General features: G+C 35.0%; 1 protein-coding gene and 1 long non-coding RNA gene across 4 annotated transcripts in view; one reads left to right on the plus strand and one right to left on the minus strand.

Annotated features, from left to right (window-relative positions):
• LOC134731854 (uncharacterized) overlaps nucleotides 1-12,668 on the plus strand; it is a 130,888-nt gene that overhangs the window by 96,578 nt on the left and 21,642 nt on the right. The gene's annotated exons all lie outside the window — the stretch shown is intronic.
• CEP120 (centrosomal protein 120) overlaps nucleotides 6,718-12,668 on the minus strand; it is an 85,071-nt gene continuing 79,120 nt past the window's right edge. For 2 of the 3 annotated variants that reach the window (XM_055298976.2, XM_055298977.1), the window contains exons 19-20: nucleotides 11,872-12,017; nucleotides 6,718-8,576 (exon numbers count right to left, since the gene is read on the minus strand). In XM_055298976.2, coding sequence (XP_055154951.1) covers nucleotides 8,339-8,576; nucleotides 11,872-12,017 — 384 coding nt within the window. In that variant the 3' untranslated portion in view covers nucleotides 6,718-8,338. Of the gene's footprint in view, nucleotides 8,633-11,871; nucleotides 12,018-12,668 lie in introns of all 3 variants that reach the window. The other variant, XM_055298978.1, reaches the window with a different exon arrangement.

Raw genomic sequence — 12,668 nt, forward strand, 5'->3', positions numbered from 1 at the left:
AAAGAAATCTTTGTCTAACCTAAAGCCACAAAGGCTTTCTTCTAGAAGTTTTATAACTTCAGCTTTTACATTTATACCTATGAACTATTTTGAATTAACTTGTGTATACAGAGTGTAGTTGGGATCAAAGTTTAGTTTTTTACTTATGGACATGCAATTTTTCCAGAAGTATTTGTCAAAAAGACCATCCTTTCTCCACTGAATTGCCTTTGCACTTTTGTTGAAAATCAGCTGTCTATGTATGTGTAGTCTTGATTACTGTAGCTTTATAAATCTTGAAATCAGGTAGTGTTAGCCTTCCCACTTCTTCTTTCTGAAAGAAAAACAAAATGGGAAGAGTAACACTACCTGATTTCAAGACTTATAAAGATATTCTGGGTGTTTTGTGTTTCAATAGAAATTTTAGAATCAGTTTCTCAATTTTTACAAAAAAGTATGCTGGGATTTTGATAGGGATTACAAAATGACAGCTTTAACAACACTGACTGTTCTGACGTATAGATACAGCATGTCTCTCTAGTTACTTCGGTCTTCTTTAATTTCTCTCAATAATGTTTTATAGTTTTCAGTGCATAGATCTTTCACATTTTTGTTCTATTTATTCCTAAATATTGCATATTTTTATGGTATTGGTACTGTGTGAGACTAATATAGAGAAATACGACTGATTTTTGGTTATTATTTATATTGACCTTGTATTCTGCAACGTTGCTAAATCTACTTATTAGTTCTAGAAACTTTGTAGATTACATTGGATTTTTCGAGATAGTCAATCATGTCATCTGTGAGCAAGGATAGTTTTGCTCCTATCTTTGCAATCTAGATGACTTTAGTTTCTTTTTTCTTCCTTATTTCAATGGTTATGAACTTCCAATACACTATTGAATAGAGCAGATGTTCTTGTTTCTGTTTCTGATATTTGAAGGAAAGCATCTCCCTTTCACCATTAAGTGGGACATTAGCTGTAGGTTTTCCATAGATGTCCTTTATCGATTGAGAAAGTTCCTCTACATTTACTGGGGAGTTTTTTTGTTTGTTTGTTTGTTTATCAGGAATAGATATTGGGTTTTGTCAAATGTTTTTCCTACTGACCATTAATATCACTTGTCTTAATCTGTTTGGCCTGTTATAACAAAATGCAAAAGGCCGAGTAGCTTATAAATAACAGAAATTTACTTCTTATAGTTCTAGAGGCTAAGAAATCCAAGATCAAGTTGCTGACGGACCTGGTATCTGGTGAAGGTCCACTGTCTGGTGCATAGATGGTCCCTGATAGCTGTGTCCTCATGTGGTAGAAGAATGAAGGCAGCTTTCTGGGTCCTCTTTTCTAAGGTCACAAATCCCATTCATGGGGACCCTACCTTTATGATCTAATCACCTCCCAAAGGCCCCACCTCCTAATATCATCACATTGGTAATTAGATTTCAACATACAAACTTTGAGGGACACAAGGATTCAGACCACAGCATCACGTGTACCCCAAATGTCAAAAATGTCATGTCCTATAGAGTGCATTGGACCCTATGGATTTTAAGGGTACCTTAGAGTCCACCTGAGTTTGCATATACTCACTCCCTCATCCTTTGCTAGCCAACTTTCTTGGAGCACAGGCCTAGAAATAGATTGGGGTGTTCTAGTCTCCTCAATAGGCTTACCTCTGAAGTTCCCTTATGACTAGCAGCTAATCTAATTTATAACAAATTGCTTCTCTTGTTCAAATAGGTTTGATAATACTTGTAGTTTAAAATTTAGTATCTCCTCTTACTGAATCTGAGAAAACGTCTCTTGACATAAAATAATTAACATGTATAATTAGAGCTTTTAGTAATAATGCTGTGATTAGAAACTTTGGTATACTGTGCACATAGCAACTGAAGCTATCATTAGAAAGGTAGAGCAGTGAGTGTAGATAAAGGAGAAGAAATCTGTCTATATATGTTTTATTCTTTCTTTGCTATTGATTACATGAAGGCATTGGAGGCCCTCTGACACTTTCATAGTTTCTTAATAACAAAGAAATGTGTAAATCTCTTTCCAAGATACCATAATGGGAAGAACAATAGTAATATTTTATACATAACTATGTAAAATTTTAGGCTAAATAGCTTCCATATAGTTGCTAAATATATACATTTTGGTTGAATGAATTCCTCAATGTATTTGATCACAGTAAAATAGGGAGATTATTCTCTTTTATCTGGTAGAAGGGCATACCATTGGGAATTATACTAAATGTGTATATGCACTGAGGGTAGCGTTAAAATGCCTACTGCACATATAGAGGAAATTTTAAATTCTGGAGTCATGCCAAAACATACTAGGTTGACAATTGCATCTCTTCATATTTGCACTGCAGGGATCATAGACATGCTCAGATAGATGTGATAATGACACTGAGGTTCAAGTGACAGTATGAGGCAAAAATAATAGTAGAAGCAGTGGAACCATGTGACAATTTTATAGACCTTAGAAAGAAAAAGAAAACATAGACCAAATGAAAATTGGGCGCTAAGCTCTGTCTCTCTTCTCCGTCTCTTTTTCTTTCTTTATGTCTGTCTGCCCCTCTCTCTCAGCCTCTCTCTCTAGCTCTGAGTTTTCTAAATAATATTTTTAAGACAAATTTGGGGTGTCATTGTTCCTGGCAAATACTTATACATTGATAGGGAGATGGAAGAGAAAAAAAAATGAGGATTGATAATAGAGGAAAAGATGGTAGGCTAAATGTGAACTTGCAAATACAATTTTTATTGAAAAAAAAGTCTGTGGGCTAAATTACTTCTGAAAACTATTTACACTTCTATTTCCTATTTGATACTTTTATTTTCTTTGTGCAAATTTTACAAATTTCAGTTACCTAAATAAACTTCTGCCAGAAACCAAGAGAAGACCATTAATCTCATCTGCCAACAATGTAGCTAAATCAGGAATTGAAATCTCCTTCCTCAAGGCAACAATGAAGTGAATACACCAAGCAGACTGCTATACTGTGTAATCTGATCTAAACAGAATGACTAAAGATGTATGCTAATATTAACACCTCAGATTCTTGATTTGACTTACCATCTGCAGGGCATCACATTTTGCTCACAATACGAACTGAATTCAAGTAATGCGATAATAGTCTTGAGATTCCAAATTTCAAGAAAACAGAAATTTTAGTAACTAAATCCTTTGCAAATTAGTCACAGAAGTGAACCTAGTGCTTTAATAATGTTTTTAATCCTGCTCAATCTATTCACTAATATGAGAACTTGCTGAAGAATTGAGCAATATACTGCAACCTACTAGACACAGACTCTCACTATTGGGTTGACCTTCACTAAAATTTACAATTATGTCAAAGTAAGATTTTATAGTAAAGTTTTATTTGCTTTAGCCAAATTTTAATCTAAACTATTGGGGAAAATTCTGCACTCATCCAGTGCATCTTCATGTTTTTGACTAGTTAACATGTTAATCAAGAAAAGAGCTATGCCGTCCAACTATTAAATAAGTTATTTGGAAAAGAAAAGAAATTTGTCTACGAATGTGTGAGTGAAATGTTTCCAAGAAGAAATTATAAATGGACTCTATTTTAGTTCTCTCCTATTACAAATGACAGGTTTAACATTCTTAGAAACCTTAAGAATATAATAACATCTTTAAAAGCCTCTAGGGATTATTGTACATTAATGTATCAGTCAGTAAATTATTTATCTAAAAATTAATCTTCCTAAACAGATTTCTACCCCCCCTTCAATTTGAAAGCTAAACTTCTGGTCTCCACTTCAGTAACTTCATATCTGAAGAGCCTACATCTGTAAAAACATTTCAAATGAAAACACTAAGACAACCCCCAGAGAAGCAAATAAAATGGGAATTAAGTATATAGCAGCCTTTCTATGGTTACATTCCTAACAATAGCAGATTCTAATTTGATGCCAAACAGAGGTTATATAACAAAATCAGCGAGCAATCTAGTTCTTTTGGTTTCAGTAGAACATTTAGGTACTTCAGTAATTCTGTCTCTGTTTCCCCATTTATGCCAATATGGATGGATTATGTGTCTCCGAGACCTGGAAGCAGAGGGCACATTAGCTAGGAAGAAGCATGATTGTACACTAGAGCAAGTGGCAGAAAAAGTGTACGATGAAACGTCTAGGCTCCAAGGGATATGCTTTTAATACAATTGCCAAAACACAAACGTCAAAGATGGATTTAAATTTTCAAGTGATAATTTAAAATTACTCAGCCAGACTTTAACACTCTTACACAAACCACTTTATTCGTTAATAAGACCACTAACCAACAGTAAGACAACCTACCACCAAAAAAAGATACTAAGCGTACTTAGGGTACTAGTAATATGTTTTGGGTTTTTTTTTTTTTTTTTAAATTCTCCCTCCAATTTACATCCATGGTCTGGACTATCTGTTAAATTTTAAAAACCATTTTTTTCTAAATTGTCATTAAGGGTAACAAGACATAATTTCATAAAACATGAAGGCATTACAATTCTAAGTTTCAGGGAGTCTCCAATTTATCTTTAGAACTCAGGATATAAATGTAGCCATTAGTTTTCACTCATTTCAGATTTTGGTAAAGGTGCTATAAGCATTTAATGAAGCATCTTTGATCCATTTCTACAATCAAGAAACGACAAGATGTTATCTTCAGAAATGACTTGACAAGTGACTCTTGTGCAGAAAACTTTCAGCATGAGAACACTGGGTAGGCAGATTTGAGGCACAGTTTGAAGCAAACTTTTAAATTGTGGTAAAATATATAGAACATAAAATGTACCATCTTAATTATTTTTAAGTGTACTATTCAGTGGAATTATTCACAATGCTGTGCAACTATTTCCATTATCCATATCCAGAGCTTTTTCACATCCCAAACAGAAACTCTGGACCTATTGAACAGTAATTCCCCCTTCCTCTTTTCCCCTAGTTCTTTCCAGCCCCTCGTAACCGCTAGTCTACTTTCTGCATCTATGAATTTAAAGCAAACTTTTATTTTTTATTTTTTTAAGCAAAAAATCCGACAAACAGAACTCCTCCACTTCTATAGGGCCTGGGCAGTCAGACAAGAAGTTCATGAACCTGTCAGTGAGGCCATGGGGGCCTATTTTCCCCTGCATTTCAGCCGTCAAATTTTTTTACATCTATTTTGACAGGTAGACCATACACAATCTTTTCATTTCTTTATGAATTTAGCGAATATTATCTGAGTGCCTACATATGGCCGGTACTCTTTTAGTTCTGGAAGAAACTAAGATAGACCTGGTCACTGCCCTCGCAGCCCTCACATTCTGGTTAACACTGCTTCACTTTATCCCCAAACTCTGTAAAGCATGGAAGAGTGTGCAATTTTGATGAGATACCAATGATATGACACAAGCCTTGTGTCAATAACCCATTTTCAGCATCAGAATTGCTAGAACATTATCAACTTTTCACTATTATTTTTGGTCAGTGCTTTACAGGTCATAGATACAAGAGGAGTTGAACCCTATTCCCAATGGATGATGAATATTATGCCCTTATGTTGGCCTTCTGGATCTCTGTATCATTTAATTCAACATCTGACAAAACATATAGAAACTAGTGATAGAAAAAAAAATGCCTTAGGTTTTCTAATATTTTCTGTTTTAAATATCCAATTTGGGATTCCATTTATATGAAATGCCCAGAATAGGCAAATCCAAAGGGACCAAAAGATTAGTGGTTGTTAGGGGCTGGGATAGAAGAGAATGAATGAGGAGTGACTGCTAATGGGTACAGGAGTTTCTTTCTGGGGTGATAAAAATGTCTTAAATAGTGGTGGTGGTTGTACAACCTTGTGACTATAACAAACACTGAATTTTATACTTTAAAATGGTGATTTTACGGCGTGTGAATTATATCAATTTTAATAAAAAATTTAGGTATTCAATCAAGCTAGACACAATGGTAGCAGTGAGAACACATCTTTTAACTCCATATATAGCTACCAGAGGGCCCTTCCTACGGACTGTGAAAAACAGGTCGGTCCATTGTGAAGTGGCTGCAAACAAGCAATATATACTGGGGCAATCCGTGAACTCAGATTCAGGCTGGGCAGCATCTGGACAGGAAGTAGAGGAGAAAATCATCTGGTCAGACGAGACTGTCTCCCCATTACCAGAGGCCCTAATACGTCCTTAAATCACACTCAAACCCCCACATCTGCTTGAAGCAACAGGAATTCAGGTCCAGATAGAAATTACTAGGATTTATCTGCAAGGGAACTCCCATGTTTATACAGACATGGTATTAGATACACCTGGTAGATTACACAACCCTCCTACGCAGCACATGCCCGCATTAAACATGCAAACTAGACTTTCTCCATGAAAAACCACAGAAATTTTAAAGACAAATCTGATTTCACCCTAAAATATTTGATATTTTCCTGTTATTAGGAAACTTATTCACCCACCCATGCCTGCACCCACTCACTGCTTTATCTACTGTGGTCATTCTCATTAACTCCTAGGCAAAATCAGTGTAAAAACATTCGATGCCACTTACAAATGGAATGGGTATTGCTAAAAGGACTACAAAGCAGTGTTAAGATTTCAGGCTCCCCTAGTTGTAAGACAAAAAGCAGTATGTAAACACTTGAGAAAAAAAGTCATTTGAAATAGGAAAATCCAAACACTTTGCCCGCTCTGTTTAGAAACAAAAGTAACAGGCTGCTCAAGAACTCAGAGATGCACACAATTATGATTTTATTTGTTAAGTTACAATAGCCAAAAGATTTACAGAAGGCAAAATAAACTACACATCCATTTTAGAAAAGTCCTTTTTGTTTCTTTAAATCAGAGGCCCCCTCTAGTGTTTGAAAGCAGTCACAGGCAACACACAATGCAACTGAAAGTAAACAGTCACAGCATTTTACCCCAGACCTTCCAAAACAAAAGGCTTGCTTCTGTTCCATTCAAGTGGCACAAAAATCAATGAGAGAAAAATAGCTAACCATAATTAATATTGCAAATTCCTGCTATGATTCAGATTCATTATCCTCTCATTCAGTAATTTATTATTTACTGCTGGGTTTTTTTTTTTTTTACTAGATTAATACTCTGTTATAAGGAAAAAATATATAATAAATATAGGGACTTTTATTTCCCTAATAAGAAATATATCTCATTTAAAATGACAGAAAATTAATGTTACCATGTATCCTACTCTGCTTTGATGGAAGTTACTGCTAACTTCCTGAAGTATATACTTAATTTTAACTTTATTATGTTTGGAAATCAGAACTTTTTAAAGTACATATATTTTGAAATTCAACTTAATCTGTGACTTTGCTAAAACTTTTTCAGTACTCTGTAAAAGGAGGTGGGAAGCGTTGCTTTGAGGACAAATGTTGGCACTAAAGAATATGATATAAAGGAACTCTTAAGAGTTTATACAGACATGGCACTGCACAAATCCAATGACTGAATCTCATGCGCTTTTGAAAAAGATTGATTGAAATTAGCGGGAGTAAAAAATAGTTGATTTTCACTCTATTTTTTCAGCTAATGTCTTTATGTGTCTGTTTCCATGTTCTATTACAGAGGGTTTAAGCTGACAGCTAGTATTACTATAACTGGGAAATAAAAAGAAATCTCTAATTTTAACAAAAGAAAACAAAGCAAACTTGAGGAAGAAACCAACAGAGAAAACTATATTAAGCTAATACTTCATGTTCTTAAAAGTTATAAGTACATTGAAAATTTGAAAATTCAATAGCTCTTGAAACAAATTTAATCTGTATTAACTTTATTTACATAAATAACCAATTTGTCACCCAACATGTCATATGGCTTCTCTGCACTGATATTGCTTTGTTTTCAAACTTGTCACTTGCAAATATTTTAAGTTAAGAAAAGAAAGGTCATCTAAAATGAGTTAAACTGGTTACAACTGGTCTCAACTTTTAAGAATTTACATTCAAATGGAATAGGACATAGCATTTTTAAAGTGCAAGATATACTCTTTTGGCTCAACATGAAACATTATAGAACTGGAAATTACCGCAGTCATTTCTCCTACAACAAACTTAGTTAAAAGCTGTTTTGAAAGTTAGCCATCAGATTATAAACTATGAAAAACAGTGAAGTCATTTAAAATGAGTATATAAAATGCAAATTACAAATAAAACCAGTGTGGGAGAGGTAGCATAAAGTAAATAAGATCAAATAAATACTATACAATAACATACAAAATTTTGCTTATAAAAAATTGAAAATACCATTTTAAAACATCCATTTTCCTCACTTTTGAGGGTTTTGCAAAGAAATTAAAATTTAGACTTAGAGTCTCTATAAAGCTTTTCCAAATGTTATTTATTACTGGCATTGCTTTTTGCCAAAATCTCTCTGATCTGTCGGTCGAGTTCACTTATTATTCGATCCTCGTGATTATACACACCCGTTCTCATCAAAGTATCCCTTTCTTCTATCAGGCGAGTCAAATAATCATCCAAACCTTCTTCCAATACACTGCCATGGGGGCCATCCTTTTTTCCACTTGCAATCTCTCTGGAATCCTGGTATTGTTTTTGCTCTTGTTGCCTTAACCTGAGAAGTCAAGAACAAATGCCATTCTAGCAACTGTGTTGGTTTTCTTAATGTCACTATTTAGAAACAAAATGATTCAATGGTAAGACAAGGTTTTAGTAATATTTTCAGGAAGAAAACAAACAAACTAACAACGTTCCACTTGGCTAGTCAGAGTCTGCACATTTATAAAAGGCAACTTGAAAAACAATACTTGTTTTTCTAATTACAAAATACATGAAAACTAGATATTTTGGAGCTGTGACAAAATACATGAAAACTAGATATTTTGGAGCTGTGTAAAGAAGAAAACAAAAATCATCTGTAATGTGATCCCAATTTGAGTAATATTTTTCTGTATTTTCAAGTTTAAGAAATGCATATACGTACTTAAAATACGTATTTTTTGAAAAACTTGATGATACTACATATGCAATTCTGTATACTACTTTTCTCATTTATATAGAGTTTTTTCATATCATCAAATGTTCCTCTAAATTGTTTTATAATATTCCATCATTTGGGGTATCATCATTTAGTCATCCTTTATTATTGATCTTTAGGTTGCTCCTAAACCTTTGTTGTTGTTGTTTTGAACATATTTTTAAAAATTCATTCAACAAACATTTATTTGTGCCAAACACGTTTTGGGGATACTGCAGTGAACCAAGAAGAAAATTCCCTACTATTATGGAGTTGTATCTCTCATTATTTGTAGAAAGTGAAATTCTGTACATATGTGTGGTTCAAAGGGCATATGCATGTTAAGGTTTTGTATGGATATCTTCAAGTTATGTTTGTTATAATCTCATTTGAGGATGAGAAAAGGGGAGTAGATGCTGACCTGCGATTTGGGTATTTCCTATAGAATACTGTTGATCAAACTGTCTTGAAACTGGAGCAGTAATAATACTTAGTATACTTTGTTTGAGACAAGGTCTCACTCTGTCGCCAAGACAAAGTCTCACTCTGTCACCTCAAACTGTCTTGAAACTGGAGCAGTAATAATACTACTTAGTATATTTTGTTTGTTTGAGACAAGGTCTCACTCTGTCGCCCAGGCTGGAGTGCAGTGGTGTGATCACAGCTCACTGCAGCCTTGACCTCCTGGGCTCAATGGATCTGCCCACCTCAGCCTCCCGAGTAGCTGGGACTATAGGCCATGCCACCACGTCCGGCTAAATTTTGTATATATATATTGTTTTTAGAGACGGCATTTCATTATGTTTTCCAGGCTGGTCTCAAACTCCCTCACTCTCTTAACCACTTCTTGGATGGCATGATATATTGCCCCTTACTGTCCTGGTCACATGCCATTGGAAGCTCTCTAGGTAGCTGATTTCCCTTAAAGTGTGTTGCACAGTGGTAAGAACACCCCAGAGGTGATTTACCATTACTGAATACTGAACACTACTTCTATGAATGTCCCTAACTGCACTGACTCTTTGGCAGCCAAATCACACCATTATTAATGGCCACGTAAGTTCTCCTAGGCTTCTTCACATGAACTGTTTTATATCTTATCTATCACTTAAGTGATTTTGCTTATAGCTTATACAGAGGACTCTGCTTTTGTCTCTAATATATTTAATCTTGTTAGTTTCAGTTCTCTCAGAATCCTAATTTATTAAGACATTAGTAAGATTCAATTGTATATGATCTACAAATTTGATAGGCAACATGGATATCTTTAACCCACCAAAACAGTGCTTAGCAAACAGCAGGAGCTAAATATATATTTGTAAACTAGAACCAAGAAAGTGCTATATTTTGGAAGGCAAGGATATTATAGATCATAAATTTGTAATATCTTCCAAGTCTACAACATGGTAGATACCAAATAAATATTTCCTGAATAAATGAGAATAAAAGTACCACAGACTGAATCCTGTTAAGCATGGTACTTAGAGCTGACCTTTTACAACTGTTATTTCTTCAATTATCTTTTAAATATTGTTATTTAATTCAGCTAGGAACCCACTTAATATAGTGACCACATTTTTCTCCACTTCATACATGGAGATATAATAAGATACTGTTTTAAGTGTAATGTGTAGGCTCTGAACTGTGTCCCTGTCAAATTCAGATGTTGAACCCTTAACCTCCAATGTGATGGTATTTGGAGATGGACCTTTGGGAGACAATCAGGTTTAGATGAGGCCATGAGGGTGAACTCTCATCATGGGATTAGTGTTCTCCTAAGAAGAGACACCAGAGAGAGGCCACAGCAAGAAGGTGGCTCTCTAAAACCAACCACACTGGCACTGTGATCTTTGACTTCTAGCCTCTAGTACTGTGAGAAAATAAACTTCTGTTTAATCTACCCAGTCTGTGGTATTTTTTTTAACCAGTCCAAGTTAACTAAAACTGCACTTTGCTCAAAGAAAAATATACTAGACCTTCGATAAACTAAGCTGAAAAGTCTTCCCCCAAAACCACCCTCCAAAAAGACTAGAATTCATTTTTATGCTGCTTCCTAGTGATTACTTTTCTAACATGAAACACTTGAAGTTGTGATTCAGATGAACACAGCACTACAGAGAAGCCCAGTGTAGTATAGTAGTTAAAATGCAATCTCTGGAATCGGATTTGAACTCTGGCTCCATGATTTACTAGCTACATGATCTTGAATAATGTTTAAGCTCTGTCTTTAATCTTCAATCTCTTCATCTTGAAAATGGTGAAAATATCTTCCTCACAAAGTAGCTTTAAAGATTAAAAAAAAAATGAGCCGGGCAATAATAAGATATTTAAAACAGCTCCTGGCACAAAGTAAGGGCTCATTAAGAGCTATTGTTACAGATATTAATAATATAACTAAATGTGAAATTTCTTATACTTTATATAAGTCAAGACTCAGTTTAATGGTAGCAATAATTCTGATATCATCACACAAAAATAAATTTTAAAGTAGTAATGCTATAAATGGAAACACAAGAGCTGAATGGACTTGCCATAGCTGTATTCATAGAAAAAAAAAAGTTTAATAGTCTTTGGCATAGATTTTCTTTTCTTTCTTTTTAAATTTGACACAAGGTCTCACTCTTGTCACTCAAGCTGGAGTGCAGTGTGGCATGATCACAGCTCACTGCAGCCTGGAACTCCTGGGCTCAAACGATCCTCCTACCATCCTCTCAAAGTGCTAGGATTACAGGCATGTGCCACAGTGCCCAGCTGGCACAGATTTTCTATTGTATATGTCCGCTACATTTTATATATTTTTATGTATGATCTACTTTATCCTTGGGAGACCTGAAGTTGTACCTTCCCTGAACCAAACTTTGGTTTTTGAAAGAAAAACTTTTAGTTGTTATACCTGTTCAATTCGTTTCTTATATCCAACAATTCTTGTTGCTCGGTTTTTACTGTATCTTTTTCCTCAGTGGCCAGGTAACGTAGTCTCATCTGTTCCAATTCTTCCTGCTGTTTTTTAAGACGAGCCATTTGACTTTCTTGCTCCCTCTTGAAAGAAACAAAGAAACAAGCCATATCATTATTAGGAACACATATTTTATATTACTTTGACTTGTGATTATGATTATAATCCTATTTGACAACACCCATGATATAGCCACACACTGCCAATTCTTTTTTTTTAAGAACAGAGTCTCACTGTGTTTCCCAGGCTGGAGTGCACTGGCTAGTCACAGGAGCAGCGAAGCACATTACAGCCACAGACTACTAGGTTCAAGCAATCCTCCTGCTTTGGCCTCTGGGCCCAAGTAGGAGTACCTGGGCCAAAGGTGTGTGCCCACCCTTGCACTGCTAATTTTATGAGGTACATATTATCCAGAAATACCCAGCTAGGTTTTCTCTAAACACTCTATTACTTCTCTTTTACTGTAAGTCATAATCCTTCAATCAGTGATTGATATTGGCTATCACAGGACAACAGAAGTTGAGGGCAAGAAAGAGGATGCTATCAATACAATGAACTGTCAATACAATGAACAGCCAAAAGGCTAGTGGTAAGAGCAGCATCTGAGAAAACCATTATGCAAAGATGTACCTAGAAAAATTCAATTAACTGTCCCTATACAAATCACTAATTCCACTCCTACTTCAGTAAATATGCCTTTCCACTGTTCTCCAGACTCATACAAAAACCTATGC

This window comes from Symphalangus syndactylus, chromosome 11, assembly GCF_028878055.3.
Source record: "Symphalangus syndactylus isolate Jambi chromosome 11, NHGRI_mSymSyn1-v2.1_pri, whole genome shotgun sequence".
In the NCBI taxonomy this organism is placed as follows: Eukaryota; Metazoa; Chordata; class Mammalia; order Primates; family Hylobatidae; genus Symphalangus; species Symphalangus syndactylus.